General features: G+C 38.7%; 1 protein-coding gene across 6 annotated transcripts in view; it reads left to right on the top strand.

Moving 5' to 3' along the window:
• The window catches only part of LOC134211303 (elongation of very long chain fatty acids protein 6), a 110,727-nt gene extending 90,452 nt beyond the window's left edge, over nucleotides 1-20,275 (top strand). For all 6 annotated transcript variants that reach the window (XM_062688044.1, XM_062688041.1, XM_062688042.1 and 3 more), the window contains exon 4: nucleotides 15,351-20,275. In XM_062688044.1, the coding sequence (XP_062544028.1) occupies nucleotides 15,351-15,987 (637 nt within the window). In that variant the 3' untranslated portion in view covers nucleotides 15,988-20,275. The remainder of the gene's footprint in view (nucleotides 1-15,350) is intronic.
• Nucleotides 20,276-22,083: the final 1,808 nt, after the last annotated feature.

Genomic DNA, 22,083 nt, shown 5'->3' with positions numbered 1-22,083 from the left:
ACAGGTATTCTTGCAAGAGGTCCCATTCTCTGAAAAGGCGCGTAACCGCGTAACCATTGAAGATAATGGTACTCAACGGTTAAAATGTAGGTACTCTGGACCTGATCAGGAGCAAATGTCTTGATATCAGGATTTGGCGTGGGCTTGGTAATCAAGTCGAGTAAGGACGAGACACTGAAGACGGCCTTACTTTTGAGGTCGAATACGTTTCTGTCTGTCCGAACTCGTCTTATGACAAGTGAAGATATACTAAAAGCTCAAAACAATTTTCTTTAGCTCCTTTAGCAGTGGAATTCGAACATCGACCTGTTCAGGAGAGTTGTAGCAAAACCTTCGCACTAAAAGTCCACCATACAACACATTTTCAAATTTAGCCTCTGGAATGAGTTATTGACAAACTACCGCAAGTGAATCGGTACGCAGATTACTAAATGATCGATAACGTGCTTGTACGTAGGTAAAGTAACTAAATGTAATACATATCATTCTCGGCTCCCTGGGCATAATGTATCCATACTTGCCTCACAAGATACATATTAATGCTATTGGAAGGCATGCATGCATAGATAAGCTTTCAATAAATAACTGTGGGAATGCTAAAAGTTAAAACGCAGGCCATGTTCCAGTTGGTATGCAGTAAAAAGAAAATGATTGGTATGCACACTAGAGTAGTTCAAATTTTGACTTTTTATTTTGATGCTTAAACGATTGCAATTGCCATTTTAATAATCCTCCTCAATTTTGAGCTAATTTGGATCTAATTTGAATGTTTGCCTGGATTTTGGGATTTATTATGAAGAATTACTATGAAAACAGTAACTTTTATGCAAAACCGTTCTTCAACGCTTTCCATCAAGCTCTAAAAACATATGAGTATATCGACGTCATAGAAAATTTTATCAGGAAACAGGTCGTTTTTGTTGCGAAACGATTTGATGCTTGCAAAAAAAGGAAATACTGAATCGTGAATCAATTTAACACGAAAAAGAATAACATCAATATCAATAGCTGAGCATTTTTGTTTTTCTTCGCTTTGCTTCCAAACGACAAATCGCTTCGCAACAACAACTGCCTTTTAGCTTAATAAGTATTCTATAAAGTCAATGTAATGATTACCGTGCGGGACCGAAATCCGTACAGCACCGAGATCCGTCCACCTCATGAGATATCAACAAATTAAAGGGGGTTAAAGGTATTAATGTGAAAATAATTTATCTTATCCTGTTCAGATACTTGTGAGTAAGCTTTTAGGGCATAGAAATGGAAAGAAGGCTTTGAAATTAAAACAACAAAATCAAAAACAAATCTACACCCCCCCAAACGCAGAGTTTGCCCGCCATTTTGTTTTCGGGTAGAGCATAGTACACCGAAACTAGCATGTTTTAATTTGCTAATTGCGAATCATTACATTAAATAGAGCGGAATACAAATCGAAGAGATGGTTTCTCCAAGGTGCGTATCGAACTATTTACAGTGGTAGTTTGATCAATCATATTGCTTCAATTTAAATATTTAGGTAAAAATAGCTGTACCCAGTTTTGACGCTTTGATTCGAAATCAAATCCACGGTGAACCAGATTTCGAGAGTCGAAAAATAGTTGAATTTATTCATTATTTTATCATGTTTTCCGTAGTTTTTAATGAGTAAATGTGTCACACTTCAAAAGTAGAGGCCTTCATGCTCCTGGGTCAATGACAAACGTTTTGTTTACATTCGATTCCTATTTTCTAATAACTTTTTCATATATTAAGGTGCTTAAGTGTACGGATTTCGATGCCCCACGGTACATACAAATAGTTCATGAGCCACCTCGCGGAACGGTATATCACATAAGAATCGATTTTCACAGTAATTTCCACACTTTAAATGACGTGTGCACAATCAAATTACATCCAAATTTGTTCAAATTTTGGGAGGTTTATTAAAATGGCAAATGCAATCGTTTAAGCATCGGGGTGGAAAAAGTCAAAATTTGAATCACTCTAATGCACACTATAGGGTGTCTCAAAATTGGACATAGTCTGGACTGGTTGAGCCCCCAACTTTCAAGCTTTAATATGATAAGTTGACTTCAAAACGATCTAGTTGGATTTACTTCATATGATCGTTCTTGCCAAAAAATCAAGTTGGTACAGAAAACAATTAATTTCCTGGGAACGAGAAATATTGCACAGTTCGACAAACCATGACACGTTAGCTGAACATACCAGTTCTGAAGTCATATCCATCAAACTATTTGAACACTCACCTATACTGCCGCCATACGCATATTTGTCCCATGTTTGGTGGGATTCGCTATATACATGGGACAAATATGCGTATAATTCTCTTTATATCGCTAAAACAATTTTAATCATTCATGTTACCGTCGTTCGGGGTGACATTGGGCCTAGGGGGTAAGATTGGGCCAAAAACGAAAAATGTTTCAACTCCTTATAGGTATCTCAGAAACTGTTACGAATTTTGATCAAAACTTCTTCACGGTTAAAATTATAGCCAGAAAATTCACGTCTAGGAAATCACAAAACAAATTCCAAGAACTAATTATTACTCGTACCATAATGCTTGGAATTTTGGATGTAAACTTATTGATAGAATGAACCCGTACTAAAATAGTGTCAGTAATGCCCCTAAAATCTATTACATAACTAGTTTTTAGATCGGTGGATACCTGGTTATCATGTTACGATAATCTGTTGTTGTTTTATCGAATTTTATGAATATTTATATAGGGTAATTCGTCAAATGTTGAACGGCTAATTTCTTCGCCTATTGTTGAACACATTACATTTCTTATGGGAGTTCAACAATAGGCGACAACCGTTCAACATTAACGGTTTCTAGCAGTTCTGGTTTTCGTAGCAGCTTGAAGCGAAATGCACGCTGAAAAGGGGTGAGATTAGGCCAAGCCTTTGGTTGATTTGCCATACATAGTTGGTAAGAGCCGTAATGTAGGCAATTATTATTTTAATGAACGATTGAATCGTTGCATCGTCACCGTTGAACTTTATAGTACTTGGCCAATATGTCACCCCTCTGAGGGGTGAATAATTAATTTTAAACAACATATAACTTTGAGGAATATCCCTCATTTATTATTTTTTCCCCACACAGTGATAAATCCATTGTTCAAGCTTGTGCCAAACTAATAAAAACTTGATTATAATGTTAACTACTAGAGCTTTGTAACATTTATTTGGAGCATACCACATTTTGGCCCAATGACACCCCCGTTGGCGGTACTGCTGTTCCATTGTTGGGTTTCTATTATACTGCCGTAATCTGAAAAAGTGACGTATACGCCATTTTACAAAAATGGTGTTAACGAGTAACACACTCATCGAGCTCTTTTAACAGAAAAATGGAAAAACATGCATGTTGTAAAATGAAACATTACGTCACTTTCCAGATTTACGCTTAATCACTCAACACTCAACAGGTTTTATTTGTTAAATATCTGGGCTGTGCATATGCACACGGTGCTGTGCATATGTACAGTAGGGTGGTTCAAAAAATCGATTTTGCTCCACAGTGCTCATCTGATTCTTTACCATGTTCTGAGTGTCCTCTCTATTAATCAACATGCGATTGCCGTTGGCTGAAAGCTGTTGAGTATTCCTTTTAGCTATGTTGGTTTTCTTTTGCTTCTGCGCTTAATGTTGAAGCGTCGTAACAGTATAATAAAGATTAAATTTCCCCATACTAATTTGCATACAAACTTTCAAAAGCAGCTTGTGCTAAATCAGTTTGCCATTAGTGAGCTCAAATTTTCAGGAGGACACTCAGAACATGGTAAAGAGAGTCAGATATGAGCACTGGCGAATAAAATCGATTTTTTAGACCACCCTAATGGCCTGGCTCCTCCTGATCAGTTCACCTTGCCCGCTAAGGTACCTCGCCTTCTTGTTCCAATTGGATCGTTGTCGAGACCATTTTCACCGGATTACTATTGACATTCTGGCTACGTCTGCGCGGCCCCACCAGTCTTCCGATTTTCGCGGTGTGAACGATGGATGGTTCTCCCAGCAAGCTGATGCAACTCGTGGTTCATTCATATACATGCATTCATACCGTTCGCCATCTGCACCCACCATAGATGGTACGCAGCACTTTTCCTTTCGAAAACTCTCCAGTGCGCGTTGGTCCTCCACGAGCATCCTCCAGGTCTCGTGCCCGTAGAGAACTACCGGTCTAATAAGCGTTTTGTAGATAGTCAGTTTGGCACGGCGCCGAACTCTATTCGATCGGAGCGTTTTGCGGAGTCCAAATACGTACGATTTCCTGCCATGATGCGTCTTCGAATTTCTCTGCTGGTATCGTTATCGGAGGTCACCCAAGTAGGCCCAAGGGAACACCAGAGGTGCTAACCACACTCGATTTCATTGCCAGCAATGACTCGGGGTGGATGATTTGATATCCTCTCCAGAGCCTGTTCTATCCATAATGCTTCGTCTTCAACGTGCGATGACTAGTCCAATCCGTTTAGCTTCGCTATTCAGTCTGAAGTAAAATTCCTCCATCCTCTAAAAATTACGATGCCACCAACATCTGTGAAATCGGCGAAACCAAATAACTGGACGGACTTATTGAAAATCGTACCACTCGTGCTTAGATCCCTGCCCTTCGTATTATGTTGAAAGCGATGTTGTGCAGCAGACACGAGAAGTCCATCACCTTGCCGTAACCTTCTCACAAAGATTTCGAAGGGACTCGAGAATGCCCCTGAAACTACGAACTACGCACATAACCCGATCCATCGTCGCCTTGATCAACCGGCATAAAGTTTGTCCGGAAATCCGTTTTCCTGCATTAGCTGCTATAGCTGGTCCCGATAGATTGTATCCTTATGCGGCTTTGAAGTCGGTAAATAGATGATGTGTGGGCACGTTGTATTCGCGGCATTTCTGTAATACCTGACGTTGTTTGATCTGTGGTAGAGCGTTCATTCATAAATCCCGCCTGGTACTCCCTGACGAACTCTCTTGCAATTGGTGTTAGTCGACGGCGCAAGAATTTAGGAAATTGTTCGGCGTTCAACCGCAATGCACATTTGGGCCACAGAGCAAGAGCTAGCCCGACAAAATACCGCTTGGAGCTTAGGGGATGCATAATTTTGAATTGGTGTCTTCGGAAGCGTGTTGTGTTTTGAAAAATATGAGGTAGCGTCAGGCATTGGATTCAAATTTTAGCCGCATAGGTGGCGCTGCAATCCTAAAACTTTTTGTTTTACGGTTTAGAGCTTTGGTGTCTTCAGCAAAGTTGTAGAACGATGGAAAAATAATTATGGTTACTAGAAGACATCTAAACTGTATACCTTCTATTTACAGAGATATAGTGAAAATTGTAAAGTTTCGTCTTGAGCAATTTTCTTGGACTATTTATGAAAAATGTAACATGTTAAAAACCTTGTCGTCTGTCACAGTTGATGGTGATCATGGTTTATGCAAGTGTGTTTGCTATTTCATCAAGTTGAAGAAATATTAACCTGGTATTGGAAACATATCATGTTTTTGGTATCAAATATATTAAATAGTTTTAAAGTTTGGTACAAAAAGTAACATTAGTGGGTCCAAAGCAAACAATTCATGGCTAACAAGGAAAACAAGTTTGCAAACACAATACACTTCAGTTTCCTTCTGTATTATTTTTCCCAGACTTTAACTTTTGTTGGACAACGTGACATATGAAGGAAAAAATAATAAAAATGACTAATCTACAAATAGTTATGAAAATGCTTTTATTTATCACTTCAATAATTGTTACACTGATTAAAGAAGAAATCTCTGGCCGTTTGAGGAACTGTTTTTCTCGACAATTGTACGTATGGTGATACTAGATACTGATATACTAATACTAATGTATGATATGTATAAACTGATTAAAATAACTTACCTTGGGCCATATCAGTTATCGGATAAAAAGCAACGAAAAACACATTCGCTATAATGTTTAACAACAAAACCATAATTAATAGAAGATGAAATGTTTTGATTTTAAAATCTTACCTGCATAACCCTCAATGAAATATGTATACTAAGATCAACAGCATACGCTTTGCCTACTACATTTCTTAATCGATATGTTGTGGCGAAAGATTTGGGGCTACGTTAGATGCATCGATTATCAATATAAACTATAATTAGGTTGTTTAGGGGTATATATGTTTTTTCCATTTTCTGAAACAGCATAAAAAGCAGAGCCTAACCTCAATTTTCAGGTACTCAACTTAGCTTTTCAAAAGGACCTAAGTAACATTTTTTCCATGGATTAATTTGAATACAGCAATCAATAGCTTTCATGTTGTTCTGTTGATTTATTCAAATTAATTCTTGAAAAAATGTTAAATATTGCTACTGAAAGATAGGACAAGTGTTGAAACCTGAACTATTTTTAATTTGCATTTAAATTTATATGGGATTAAAAAAATGTTCGTGGCCACTGCATGAGCCAACTGTCATTTCTATAGATATTATTGTCATTCTATCGATTGAAATGGCTTATTGTTTGCTGTATAAATCAACTGAATAAAAGGTTTACAAACAAAGTAAAAATTTGTTCGAGATTAGCTAATGCACATGCTTTTATGTTAGACTATAAAAAATCTCATATTTTTCTTTGCTAAACAACCCAATTGAACATCCTAGTAGTAGGACTGAATTTATCGTAAACAAATATATATGACTAAAAGTGTCAATCATGTTATGCATTTAGATTGCATTAACTCATTGAAATCAATCTTTATCCGATGATTTGTACTGTGTATTTTGTTACTCGGTAAAATATGGACTACTCTGATCAGTTCTCCTTTATCTTAATATGATGGTTTATTGTTTCGAATTCAATAACTTCCACAATTCTATGATACTTTTATACCAAGTTACAGTAAAACAACTCAAGCATGGACCATAACCATAATCAGTTATGTAAATCCAGTTAGTTCTGTCGCGTGTGATTAGCTTTTTTGCAATTTTGGGTAAAATAGTGCGAGAAGTATAAAAATCAATGAAATTTTACAATTTTAACTATATCGGTAATTTGAAGACATAGAGCTTAGGTATGCTTCGGTGACTACAGTTATTTTTTACGTTTCCTACAACACCGAAGACACCAAAAGCTCTAAAATGTAAAACAAAAAAGTTTGCATCGCAGCGCCACCTATGCGGCGAAAATTTGATCTAATGCTCGACACTGAAGGCTTCATATTTTTTCAAAACACATTACTCATTTCGAAGACACCAACTCAAGTACGCATCCCCTAAGCTCCAAGGTATTTTTGTCGGGGCTAAACTCCGACCCAATGACTGAGTGTGCAAAATGTGATTGCGCGGTAGTTACTTCTAAAATCCAGCTTATCGCCCTTTTTGTAGATGGGTTACACGGCACCTTCCCCATCCACTCCTGCAGCACAACCACGATCCTCCCAAAGCCGCCTTGCTAATTGCCCAGTGCAGCGCTCTAGCCAGTGCCTCACTGCCGTTTTAAACAGCTTCCCTGGTGGTTGAAAAGTCAACTCCAGGTGAAGTCTGATTCTCGTGTACATGCAGCCGAGACAGTGTGCCATGAGCTACAAGGTCTCACGTAGCACTGGATTCGGTGCGACGAGAGCTGCTTTTTTGCCCATAAAACCGCTGAGTGAGCGATGTCTCAATGTACGTGCATGAGACTCATCTCATGCGCTAGAATGGAATAGCTGGCGTTACTTAGGCGACGATGTGGCTGGTGAAGAATTTCCCGCCCATGCTATTTACGCACCTCCGCTGTTGTTTGCAAAGGTTTGCCATGGCAAACAGCGCATAAACTGATCGCATTGAGATGTCTCAATGCGACTTCACCAATATCAATGTGAGGTACACAAGCTTCGTGAGACTCGCGTGCGCTTAAATTTTATGTGCGCATAGTGATCGTTATCAATCTCATCCTTTTTGGCCTGCATGCATGATGTCACACTCCAGGGGCTTTCTGTTGGTTTTCAGCCGGCCGATCTCTCTCCCTGGATGCCCACTGCGCGCGTGCTTCTACGTTCCTGCATGCAGCCATGTTGTCTGCCACATCGCCATTCAAATTGCTCTTCCGTAGTACAACCGCCACCGTTGGATCACTTCACGCTCATTTGTAAGAAGGTTTCCGTTTGTTCTTACACATATCGGGCTGCAGCACGTAGCCCTTACGTGAACGGTTTAACTTCTCAAAAAAACTTTCTCTTGCGTTATTAGCGCGGTACAGTTGCTCCGTCTCTGCGATGGTCTCGATACCTGCTGGCGCTTTTGCCTTTCTCGTATACAAAGTATACGTAAAGGCTATATGTTTCCTCCAAAAACGATAGTGTTATATACCGATCGATTCAGCTCGACGAATTAAATTGCAATTAATTTTGTTTCAGCTATTTATATCCAACATGAGTTCAAGTTAAACTGAAGGTGGTTACCACCTATTTTTTTCCCAATATCTACACAAAATGAAGGCTATTGTTTTGTGGAAATTTACATAGTTAATGTTGTTACAATTTTGATATGAAATAAAACTGGCCGAAAACACATTTTTATCAAATTATAATAGAATTGATAGAATTGAATTATAATAGAATTGATAGAATTGAGTTATAATTTTGTTATGCATTACTGATCGGGCTACTGCAATAAAATCTTTTTCCCCTAAGTTCGGAGCACGAGCTACAGAAGAAAACTCGTGAATTTTCTTGTAATTTGCTACATAATAATTACCTACATGTTCTGAAAACTCGAAGGGGCAGCCCAATCGGGTTGTACGCAAAGGTGACGTAGGACTACGTAGCTATACGAAATGGAGGGTATTTGCCATAATAATTTGTGTCTCTTTATTAACATTGCGCAAACTGCTCGGAGGAGGTTTCTTTTCTCGATTCCACGTGTTAAATGACGTTTGAACCATTTTTAATTTGAACGATGTTCAAACGAACGGGGTTCAAATTAAAAAGTGTTCAGATTAAAAGCGGTCATATTGCAGGGGTCTGGTATTACCAAACGGTATCTCTTGTCTATCTGTCCATCGAGCTTCGTTCTGATGATGGTTGCTGCAGATAGTTTCCACTGAGGTGGCCTCGTGGGATTTTATACAAAAGCCAGTGATGATTTATACAAAGAAGGTTGATCGAGGACTATCCGAAATAAGACACCTTTAAAATGCAAACTTCATTCATAAATGGTGAATATATATGATAGCGTGTCGGAGGAAATGATGCAGTGTTGAATGGATGAAATCACCCAGCGCTAACCAAGCTACCACATAAACCCGATTACTGACAAAAATCCAACACTTGTTCGCAATTAACTCTTTCTTTTCCCAATGCACCTTTCCTATAACTAAATGCATCCTAACTAACTGCGTTGAAACGATTCCGACCACCACTCGATGGATTTTTCCTTCAGCCTTCCAAAATTTGGAATAAAATTTTCGGCGTGCCACTGCCACCCACTCCCTTCGTGCTGCTGTGTCCCTCCGCTGCATCAGAATGTCGAACCGCTTCTTTATGATTCCCGATCAAAATGGCTGGCGTTGCCGGACAGCAGCTGTATTGTAATAATTGACTCATTCGTTATTTTGACCGATCTGTGAGTCATGCTCAATGTGCTCTTGTAACGATTAATATTGGCCGACTTCATTAGATATAAGAAAGCTGCTTTTCAGCGCGCGCGAACAATTTTGATCGGGTTTCCACAGACAAGGGACCGTTCGGAGAATGACAAATTCTAAGATTCCTATGAAATTTTCTCGCAAGAAGCTGAATCTAAATAATGAGCTATTGGTTATCGAAGATGCGTATTGTTGCGAGGATTAACAACTGAAATTTGACTCAAGACGGAGTTTCCTGATATTACCAAATATTATCTATTTGCATCTGCAGAAATAAAAACTAAGTATGTAGTCCTACGTCAAAACATGATCAGTGGAGAACAAGTACGAATAAGTCTGTACGATCCCGTAAGTACTTTTCCAATTGATACACCCGTTTGTAGCAAAAGTACCACATATAAATAGGCACTTGGGCCAACAGCTTTCCAAATGCATGAAACTATTTTCATATCCTTGTATATTGTAGAAGCAACAGCACAAAACGCCATGCCGGTACTGTTAAAGTTTCCTAGGGTTCGATACGTGCCGCGTAGCGTTCGTGATTAGAAATGCAAATCATTTTTTCCTACAGGTGGTGAGAGGACTACAATAAGAACAATGTGCTTGGTACCGGGATCGTAGAATCAGACTCATAAATCAGTCAGGGGGACGGACACCGCGCGATTGATTGGCCGAGAATGTGTGCTCTGATATGTATCCCTATGAAGGTGCCTTTTTCTACAATTATTTGGCCTTCTAGACGTTTTTCCCCCTTCGTCGACAAAGGACAGAATTCTGGAATTGGATAAAGGTTGAATATCATTTTGGTACAATAACCTGACAAAAGAAACTTAGTTTACTAACCGTTTCCAATGATGATTTCTACGCCTCGGTGGCTTCCTGAATGACTTGCTCTTTTTCCAATGACGCAAATCAGTTGTAAAAGTTTTTTTGCAGTCGATATTACCTATACCAGTCAATGCACAAATGGAAGTTCTTCAGTTCGATTCGGATTCCATTCGAATTCAGCAAATAATGTATGCCTTTGGTCAAGGAGCGCTCAGGAAAATGAAACATACATCTTTTGTACAACATCAGAAGGTAAAATACGATTAGGTAACCGCATGCACAAAATCAGATCCGGTTGGAATCCGGAAGAATGGGAACGGTGTTTGACTTGGGCAACGCAATATGGTGCTGGGGAAATACATATATCATATTTCTAAATCTGTTTTTAATCCTGCATTCAGTTATTCAGAATTTCCCATAATTGAAGTTAGAGAAATCAATCGTTACAAAACTTTCCTCAAAAACGAATATTTCTATAATATTCCATAAGTTTCTAACGTGTATAAGCATAAAACCTGTGAGGGGACCCCAGCCAACACAAAATCGCATTTGCTTAGCTTAGCTTAGACTGACTTATATCAATGGTTGCTACTCCGTGATTGACCAGAGCTGGTGTAAATTGCACTTCGATCCGAGTGGATAGTGGTTGGGATTTACCATCTATTCTCGAAGTGCACGTTTCAGCAGCTCTCAATTATTTGATTACTCCAGTTGATCTCGTTTTGTATGGATTAACGGTTAACACAGCAGAAATGAGAGCATATTTTTACACTGTGAAATCTAACTGATAACAATTTTTTGCTGTCAATGAGATCAACATGATTACTAAATTTGATATCATAAGATTTTTAATTTGATATCAAAATGAGTATTCAATTAGATTATTTTTATGAGGATTCATAACAACAACAGCATATTTTGCTTGCAGATTGACTTTAATTTTCGTAAAACACACTTTAGATAATCGACAGCATAATTTGATGTAAAGCTTTTTTTTGTCTTTGTTTAGGAGACTTGCAGCCCGAGGCTGGCTCGTCTCCATTGATGTAAAGCTGCTATCATTATGATAACTGAGGAATGCATATTAAAAACATGTTGCGATATAAATTTGTATTAACTAACAATTGACATCAAATTTTATATGAAAGCCTCTTTAATAAAGAAGCAGAGCTTCACAGATGAAAATATGTTGTGATTTTAAATGTATTTTCATGCACATATTTGGAGCATGCAAATAAACGTAACATTCAATCGATCTCACTATTCTTTTAAATTAAAAAAAAATATAAACGGTGCTTCCTTGAAAAACTCAATCAAATTTAATTGAATATCGAATGTTAATTCGTTCGATGGGATAAGCTATTTTACACGTCGTTGAATTTTCAGAATTATTTGCTGTGCTAATATCAATTTGCTCTCATTTTGTTAACCGACTTTGCTCGGGTTCATTTATTCATTTATTTAGTCTACATCTAAACAGATAACACTGAATCAACAATTTGACGCCACAATACACGGTTCGAGGCCGCATCTCTCCATCCTCGAATACGCCCTACGCTCGCCAAGTCGTTTTGCACCTGGTCTGCCCATCTCGCTCGCTGCGCTCCACGCCGTCTCGTACCTGCCGGATCGGAAGCGAACACCATCTTTGCAGGGTTGCTGTCCGGCATTCTTGCAACATGTCCTGCCCATCGTACCCTTCCGGCTTTAGCTACCTTCTGGATACTGGGTTCGCCGTAGAGCTGGGCGAGCTCGTGGTTCATTCTTCGCCGCCACACACCGTCTTCTTGCACACCGCCAAAGATGGTCCTAAACACCCGTCTCTCGAATACTCCGAATGCTTGCAAGTCCTCCTCGAGCATTGTCCATGTTTCATGTCCGTAGAGGACAACTTAGCGTCTTGTACATGACACATTTGGTGCGGTGGCGAATCTTTTTTGACCGCAGTTTTTTCTGGAGCCCGTAGTAGGCCCGACTCCCACAGATGATGCGCCTTCGTATTTCACGACTAACATTGTTAGCAAGGATCCGAGATAGACGAATTCCTCGACCATCTCGAAGGTATCCCCGTCTATCGTAACACTGCTTCCCAGGCGGGCCCTGTCGCGCTCGGTTCCGCCCACAAGCATATACTTTGTCTTTGACGCATTCACCACCAGTCCAACTTTTGTTGCTTCACGTTTCAGGCGGGTGTACAGTTCTGCCACCTTTGTAAATGTTCGTCCGACAATGTCCATGTCATCCGCGAAGCAAATAAATTGACTGGATCTGTTGAAAATCGTACCCCGGCTGTTACACCCGGCTCTCCGCATGACACCTTCTAGCGCAATGTTGAACAACAGGCACGAAAGTCCATCACCTTGTCTTAGTCCCCGGCGCGATTCGAACGAACTGGAGTGTTCGCCCGAAATCTTCACACAGTTTTGCACACCATCCACCGTTGCTTTGATCAGTCTGGTAAGCTTCCCAGGGAAGCTGTTCTCGTCCATAATTTTCCATAGCTCAATAGCTCAACAGTCTATTCTGTCGTATGCCGCTTTGACTTTGCTCGGGTAGTGTGTGATTATTGTTGCTAAAGTGATGTGACGTATGCAACTTCTACAAGGGATATTTTTTCATCTACAACATTATCAGCAATTCATTATCTGATTTTTTAGAATAGATTCATGATTATCGTTATTACAGATAAAGTGAACTACTATTATCTTTTTTATTACAGGGGTATTTTCTGCCATATCAATATCTTTTCAAAATGTAGCCCTATGATTATACATATAATTCGCCAAGAAACATCAGTTCTGTGAAAAAGAATGACGTAACGTGGCGCTCAGCGATGAAAAAAATCAATGAATCATTAAACTGTTGACAAGAAACTTGATGTTAAAAACCTCTAAAAACCTAACCTCTAAACCTCTGATGATCTGGATAACTTTTAGTCTAGTTAGAATAGAAGAGACCAGTGTCCAAAATTCTGAATTCTAAAAAACTATGTGCAGCTTCTAGGAGAAATTTCGATTCCATTTATGTACATACTGTAAATGTTATGAGCGATGACATGATATTTCAACAGGACAATGCCGTTTGTTATGCTGCGCGTTAAACAAAATCGTTTCTGGTGAACAGTGACATTCTTGTAACGGAATGACCGACATGTAGTCCAAACCTCAATCTAACTGAGAATGTTTGGGGTTTACTTTCTCAAAACGTTTTCTAAAATGAGGGTTTGATTGAGACACCGTTCTTCAACTCCGAACTGCTATCGTCGAAGAATGGTTCAATGCAACAATAATGAACTGAAATCTACATAAATTGTATGCCGAGACGACTGACGAAAGTCATTAAAACTGCGGAGGAGTGACTCCTAATTAATCAATGTGAATGTCTTTAATAAATATCGTTTTTATTGAGTATTTTATCATAGACTGTTTCTTGTCCTTTTAGTAATTTTCAGCGAAAAAAAATTAGTCTATTTTTAATTATAGTCTAGAATACAAAACACGTTACATTCGTAACAATTTAGCAGCATTTCACGTATACTTTACACTCCAAAATATAGTGGCATGACCAACGGATAACTGGTCATTTGACTCATGTCCTTATACTAAATAATAACTACTAGTCTTCTCCATTCAGCTCGATCCATGGCTGCACGTCGCCAACCACGCAGTCTGCGGATCGTCTTTCACCTGCTCGATCTACCTTGCTCGCTGTGCACCTCGCTTTCTTGTTCCCGTCGGATCGTTGTCGAGAACCATTTTCACTGGATTACTGTCCAACATTCTGGCTACGTACCCACCCCACCGCAGTCGTCCGATATTCGCGGTGGGAACGATGGATGGTTCTTCCAGCAGCTGATGCAACTCGTGGTTCATTCGCCTCCTCCACGTATCGTCTACCATCTGCATTTTACCATAGATGATAACTCCAAGTGCGCGTTGGTCCTCCACGAGCATCATCCAGGTCTCTTGTCCGTAGAGAGCTCCCCTATCATGTACTTCGTCTTCGACGTATTGATGGCTAGTCCGATCCGATTCGCTTCCCTCTTTAGTCTTTCGATGGTAGGTTTCTTTCCTCTTCTCAAAGTTTCGAGGCGTAATATCAATGGCGTCGTTGAAATCAAATAGCTGAAAGGACTTCGTGAAAATAGTACTCGATTTCACGATCAAAATTGAATAACTCTTAAACCGTTGATTTTGGATGTGTGGTGTCTTCTACTAAGTCTTTAGGCATGAAAAGACGCAGTTCTGTTTTCTCTATGCGTTTCGTCTCGTCACAACCAACTTAGTTGCCTCGGAGCGAACAAAGCAGAGTAAAGGCACTGCTGCGCTGCTGCTGTATCGTCAACCAACAACAGCATGAATTGATGGATGCCCCCATCAGGGGTAGAAGACTAGCTGCTGATATCATATTAAAAATTTAGAGCCAGTACCAGTAGTGAGATTTATATCATCACAAATGCTGCCCTCCGCTCGCTTTCATTCTGCGTGTTTTGCAACAACTAACTAACTAAACTAAAACTACTCCACTTCTGGTGTGTGATGAAATTTCGATTTTACTACTATTGAATCAACACCTTTTGGTCTTATTGTTTAGCTTGACATTCGTAATCAGCGCCGATGAATAATCGCTTAATTAAAAAATTACAAACTGTTATAATATACAAAATCACAAAATCCAGGTTGAGTTAAGTACGAAACAATTAAGACGACGTTATTTTTGAATTCAAAATACGTTTCTGTGAAGTTATTATCGAGAGGTGAGACTGAATGGCAAAATACTTACTCGTTTCATGAAAACAGCTACAAACAATATGTGACATTTTTCTTTCATCGAATGGAACGACTAGTGTAGTATATAATTTACAAAATTCCATACATATTTTTAACAAGCGTGCGTTCTTTTTCTCCAACAGCTTCATCGAGCATGATCGTGTAAGCGGTTTCTGGACGTGGCTGTTCGTGCTATCCAAGCTGCCGGAACTGGGCGATACTGTGTTCATCGTGCTCAGGAAGCAGCCGTTGATCTTCCTGCACTGGTATCACCACATCACGGTGCTGATGTACTCTTGGTTTTCGTACACCGAGTACACTGCTTCGGCTCGTTGGTTCATCGTGATGAACTACTGCGTGCACTCTGTCATGTACTCGTACTACGCGCTGCGCGCCTTGAACTTCAAGCCTCCGCGAGCTATTGCCATGGTGATCACCACCCTTCAGTTAACGCAGATGGTCGTTGGCTGTGCTATCAACATATGGGCCCACGGGTTCCTGCAAACCGCAGGAAAGGGCAGTTGCAACATCTCCGAAATGAACATTAAACTGTCGATTGCCATGTACTTCAGCTACTTTGTTCTGTTCGCTCGCTTCTTCTACAAGACCTACCTCTCGACGAATGCTCGCAAAGGTAAACGCTTAGTCCAGTCGGCTTCCAGCAATGGAAGCAACACTGCCGAGTATAGCATCAGCAGTAAACAAGCCTCAATTGGTGGCTCCATCAATGCCAACTTATTGACGGCAGCACAACAAACCGATAAGGTTAAAGCACAGTAAGATAGGAGCAAAGCACATCCCCCGTGGTACACACAACATTGCAAAGACAAAGAAATCAAATTTCATTCAGGATCATCTCCTATATCTACATACATGTATGTAGCTCTCCTCATATGTTACCTTCCCTACCAATTGCTTGGACAAGGATAACGTCGCCTAATAAGTCATCCAGTACCGCATGAATATTTCCGTTTTCCACAGCTGTTATTCAAACGTAGACTTTAGCACATAGGTCTTTCAGCTGCAGTTTTACATAGGCGGAGCCAATCAGTAGAACGCAGTAGGAAATCAATGAAACGTAGCTCAAAGAGGGATCCTGCCGTTATAGCCTAGATCGAGGCGCGTTTCAACTGCTCCCTGATTTCGTGACAAAAGGGCCGCCATACCGAAGGCTTTCTATTTGTTACGTTAGCTTCTCGTTAACTGAAGACGCATACCGAGTACTACAACAAACTATAGCGTTAAAAAAAAGCATTCAGGTGAAATATTTTAAGTCAGATTTTTTAGCATTAGATGAGCTGCAAATAAGAGGAGGGGAAGGATAAAAGGGAAACAGTCATTTGAGCCAACAGCGGAAAGTCAAATGAGAAAAAAAATATGACAAGTATGGTAGACTTGGGATAGGACAGTAGTACCATACGGTACAAGACTAGAAAAAAAAGGACTGACAGGAGGCTGGCTTCTTATTTATTTCCCTAAATTCGAAAAGGGAATTCTGTGTACGTTTTTCTTTCCGTTAGTTTTTTTTTCTCGTTTTCTTATTGTTTCATATTCAATTCTTTAAACATATTTTGTTAGTAAAATATCGTCTTTCCTGAATAGGGGAAAGCGTTTTCATAGAAAACATAAAATATTTGGTAATAATCTGTTGTTTCGTAAGTGTAGTTTTAGAAACTTTTCAATGTTGGTTACTGTTATTAAAAAGTATTGAATGAAGAAACACGAATAAATGTGCTGACTAATGCTAGTAACATGGAACATACAAACTGTTGTCCCATTGCGGTCTACGGTCTGGTTACATATTTTTCAAAGATGATTTTTGCATTTTCTAATTGTCAAGGTTAGACAAATATTGATTTATTTTCTTTACTTATTTTATTTCCTACTCAAATTTAAGAATTTTAGAACTATGCATGTCGTACTCGAATTAAAAAAAAAATGTTACTTCCAATTTCATAACGAAAATAAGGAAATAAATTAATACCTTTTTTGAGCCAAATCTGCGAATCAGACATTTGAACATCAGATACCTAATAATAATGGTTGAATCACAAAATAAGAAAAAACAACAGCTGGTTATTTTTTGAATGACTTTGATTTTCTGTGATTGATTCAGTACCAAATAACTTTATCCGAAGTTCAAAAGTATGAATATTCTGCCTACAAATTATACTATTTGTATTTATTTTATTTTACTCCCAGCTCATAAAAAACTCTACTCCGCTTATTTATAGTCGTAACAAGAAATAAGCATCAGATAATCGCCTAGTCTTTGATATTTTTGCAAATTCGGCCGCCACGTGGTGGATTCTGGCGATGAATACTTTGATAGCACGTGCTATTTGCACTGCGGATATATTTTACACACCAGAGCCTTGGAAAATTATCACGAAAGTAGTCATTTTGTTGCAAGGCACAATACATATTTGCTAATTTTTTATAGATTGTTACAATGTCATAAAATAAACGCAAAAAGTTGAGTGTTCCATAACAGTGGGGAGGGTATCATTCATATAGATCAAATCAAAATTATTTTAAATTGAAAGTAACGTTTTTTTTAGAATAATACTTACGTTTTAGCTCATCAGATCAGAATTGCGAATCATCCAATAGCAACTTGAATGACAACGCTTTACCCCTAGGGCTGTAACTTCAATTGATCAGTAAAAATAATGAAAAGCTTTTAAAACACTTACGAAACATACATTCCACTCGTACTCTGGGCATAGCCCAATAAGATTTTTTCTGCTCTTGACTTGTTTGAGTTGATATTTCCATCACGCATACATTTAACATCTATTGAGCCCAAAATAATCGAGTGTATAGATACCGCGACATAATGAGAAAAACTGCTCAAAGCCGTCGTTTTATTATTATTTCTTATTTGTTATTTCTTTTCTATATCTAAAGTGTAGTGTAAATAAGTTATTTTTTTCCCAGCATGAGCCCCGAACAGTAAGTTATAAATTTGAAAGGTAGCTATTTCTACGGCTTTGGTCCAACAACCAACACTGACTTTATAATGAGAACAAAACGCAAAATTATTTAAATGAATGTAAACAGTTTTAGCAACAGGAACTAATTTTTATTAGTTTATCCAATTGAAAAATCCAACAGCGTACCACCCGTCCTCATTAAACAAAAAAAAACTCAAGGATAAAAAACGTCTCGCTTTTCGCCTTGCAGTACATAAAAAAATATGTAAAAAAGGGGAAGAGTAAAAAGGCGAAAGTGATATTGCAATCCTTCTCTGGATAAAATAATGCCCACTGTAAGTTGTTACTTTAATAAATTGAAAAAAGAATTCTTGAAATAACAAAAAAAATCATTTATCAGACAAACCCAGAACACATTCATAATACCAAGTAAGCAAAATGAAAGCAGGTGCTGCGAAGCAGAATGATCAACATAAACCAAACCAAACAGTGCTAAAACTAAGCTCCTTTTGTACATAATCCTTAAAATACGCATGTCGTTATGCTTGATTTTCATTTCTTTATTCTAATTTTCTGCTACCTTCTGGGATATAAAATCGAATTGGATGGCAACAACGGCGAAATAAATACGAATTCTGATTTCATTCGATTTTCTATCATCTACTTACTTAATGCATTATCCTATTTAGCGAGAAACATTCCTTTGAAATGGGTACAGATAAATTGAAGGGAATTTAGAGAAAAAGAAAGTTGAATAAGGGGAAGCATTTATGAAGCATTAAAAGAATGCTAGACAACAAACTACATTTCAACAGACCGATACACCAAACTTACAAATTTCCGCGAAATCGTTACAACTGTCCCTCTGCAACGTTTAATCGGAAAGTTGAAGAAAGCATGACATTTGTCTAAAAGATGAATGCATTTATTGTAACGTTGAAGAATAAGTTATATTAGTTTCTTTGAAGCTCTTATTATTTCCCGTAATATACTCAAACTTCAATCTAAAATTTGACAGTTAGTTTTCTTTGGCCTTAAGCCCGAGTTAAACAATTCAAAATAATTGAACGAGTCACTTGAAGTTAACGCGCAAACACCACCATTCAACTAATTTGAATTTAAATACAGTTCAATATATTAACAGATGTCAATTGGATTCATGTGCATAATACAGCGTTCAGAAAGGGCAGTTTTCTTTACCGCCGCTTAGGCGTTAAACCTATAGTTTAAGCGAATGGGAAGGTATCGCATAAGGACAAGTCTGCCGGAGTCCAAAACTAATTTAACTCGCGTTTTCAATGGCACTGCACTAAATACGGAAGCAACGCACAGCAGGCGTGAAATAATAAAAATGACAATTGTGCATTGCTTCCGTATTGATCGTGGTGCGTGATCGTGAAAACGTGAGTGAAATTAGTTTTGGTTCCCGGGTTGCTTTCCCTTGAGGGCTAAGCGGAGGTGAAGATATTATGAATGACATATTATTAAGCCCATACTGAGGACAGCACTAGCGGGATTTTTTATGTCGATATATTGGATATAATATTGTAGTCTGAACCTGAAAGGTACGATTGATCGATTTGCAAATAAGGCGTTGGCCACCTATTTCGGTTTTGAGCTTTTTCCTATTATTGCGTGTAAAATTCAAGCTTTAAAAAAACACAAACTCAAATACACAAATGCATATTTATTGTTACCTTCGGGACATTTCATCAAATCTTCGCTATACATTCGTAACTATCACAAACATACATACAACATGGTGGTTGAATACAATTTAATAATTAAAGAAAAACCTGAACAAAAACATGGAAAGTGTTAACAAAAAACATGGTTCATTTAACTAGCAATGGTATGAAACAACATAAGAAATCCTACCTAAATAGTGCGTAAACGGTGAACTTAAAACAAATAACAAATTTCAAGCAAAATTTGCAACATTGCATCTAGTGAAGAAAAGAAATAGAACAAAACCTCTAAAGCGGTTCTGTATTGTTTTTTCTATTTCATTTGTCTGATGAACAACAAGATAACAAAAGAACAAGAATACAAATGAAGAAAACAAACTTATAAATTTACTGAAGGACTATTCATTTTGTATCAAAATAAATTTATTATGATTGAGAAAAATATTTTCAATGATACCAGTGTCGTTTATATCACAATCCATTTCCTCCATACCTCAGAAAACAGTTTCAGACAAAACACATATTTTTATAACTTTTTTTAATGGAATATCACTCACTCGTGTGTATACAGGTAGTGGTATACAGGACCAAAGGTAAATTTTTTTTTCTGGACGGCTGCTCGCTTTAGCCGTGACCTGTGATTTTCTGCATATACTTGTTGAAGCTTCGTCACCATAAGCCAATAAGTCTGCATCCACTACGATATCCTGGAATGTTCTGGATGTTTTGGAAAGGTGTACCTACGCTTGTAACATCCCAAAAATATTAGTTAAATTTTAAGATCCAATCAATTCTAAAATTAGTGGGACAAATTGACTCGAGTTTGGATTTTTTCATCAAAGGTAAGATGGGACAATTATGCGTAGAACGGCAGTATACAAAGTATACGTAAATGCAATCGACGAATTGAGATGATGCCTGAGTGTGTGTGTTTTCTTATAGTGTGATGAAGGCAAATCTGCAAACAGACACCTGAAACTATCACTCAGGGAGTGGGGTTGACGGAACGCCGGATCCACTAAACCCACCCAAGCAACGGAAGGTTACTTGAGTTACCCTCTCTAATAATACCCTGGTTCCCCCAGGAACTGCCTCCCAGCATTACTTCTGGGGGATAGGCAGTACCTAATGTACTCGCTCATTCACGCTCACACAGGCACTCATCCTGTATGAGTCTTACTTGGGTGCTCTCTCTAACATACCCTCTGACACACCCCGACACTCTTTCTGACGCACCATATGATTCTTACTTGGATGCTCACCACGGACATACCATGTGAGTCTAACTTGGATGCTCACCCTAGCACACCAATCTGAGACTTATTTGGGTGCTCACTCTAGCACACCCTGCTACTCCTCCTGACACACGCTAAGACACATCATGTGTGTCTTATGGCCCATCCACAATGGTGAGCGCAGCGGCGCGTTTCGACAGAAAAAAAACATGGAACTGTCAAAACGCGCCGCTGCGCTCACCATTGTAGGGCCCTTTACTTAGGTTCTCACTTCTGACATGGCATGCGAGGCTGACTTGGGTGCTCGCCCGCATAATTACAAACTGTGTACATGGATATATTCCCGTGCGGTCGACAACAGTATCCTTTACTGTTGACAACTGTAAATGAACAATCTCTTATAAAGTTTTAACAGTTTGTGGTACGGTTATTTGACAAATAACAATATGTTGAATGGGTTGTTAAGTTATGTCACCATAAAAAATCGTCTGTTTTCGCGTGCAAAATTTTCGCTCAACAGTATGATAAAATGTTGACATATAATGCAGGAAATAAAGAACATTTTGGAGACAGCATGTTATATGTTGACATTTAGTGATGTTGTCGAGCAGTTATGGTTTAATCGATCGAAAAGTATTCGATAACCGCAACGTAAACTGTGAAGCTATATCTTACATCGTAATAATGATTCTGACCATATAACATGCTGTTTTTTATTATGCGGGCGCCCTTAACATACCATGTGAGTCTGACTTGGATGCTCACTCTACTCTTCTCTGCCATCAATGTTATGGATTTTATACAGGTTCGGGCGAGAGTGCGCAAACGTGTTCGTGAAATGTCGGAATCAGTAAAAGTGTTCGTTTCGCATGACGCCGGCGGTGGCTCGGGTGCCGGAAACAAAGAACGGTGACGTCAAACTCACACCTAATGAATGAAATTTGGTGTGAGTTTGACGTCAGCAATCAGCTGATCAGAAATGTTTACACTTTTTGAGCTACTAATACGAACAAAAAG

Source organism: Armigeres subalbatus, chromosome 2 (assembly GCF_024139115.2).
Source record: "Armigeres subalbatus isolate Guangzhou_Male chromosome 2, GZ_Asu_2, whole genome shotgun sequence".
In the NCBI taxonomy this organism is placed as follows: Eukaryota; Metazoa; Arthropoda; class Insecta; order Diptera; family Culicidae; genus Armigeres; species Armigeres subalbatus.
This window is presented reverse-complemented; position numbering and strand designations above follow the sequence as displayed.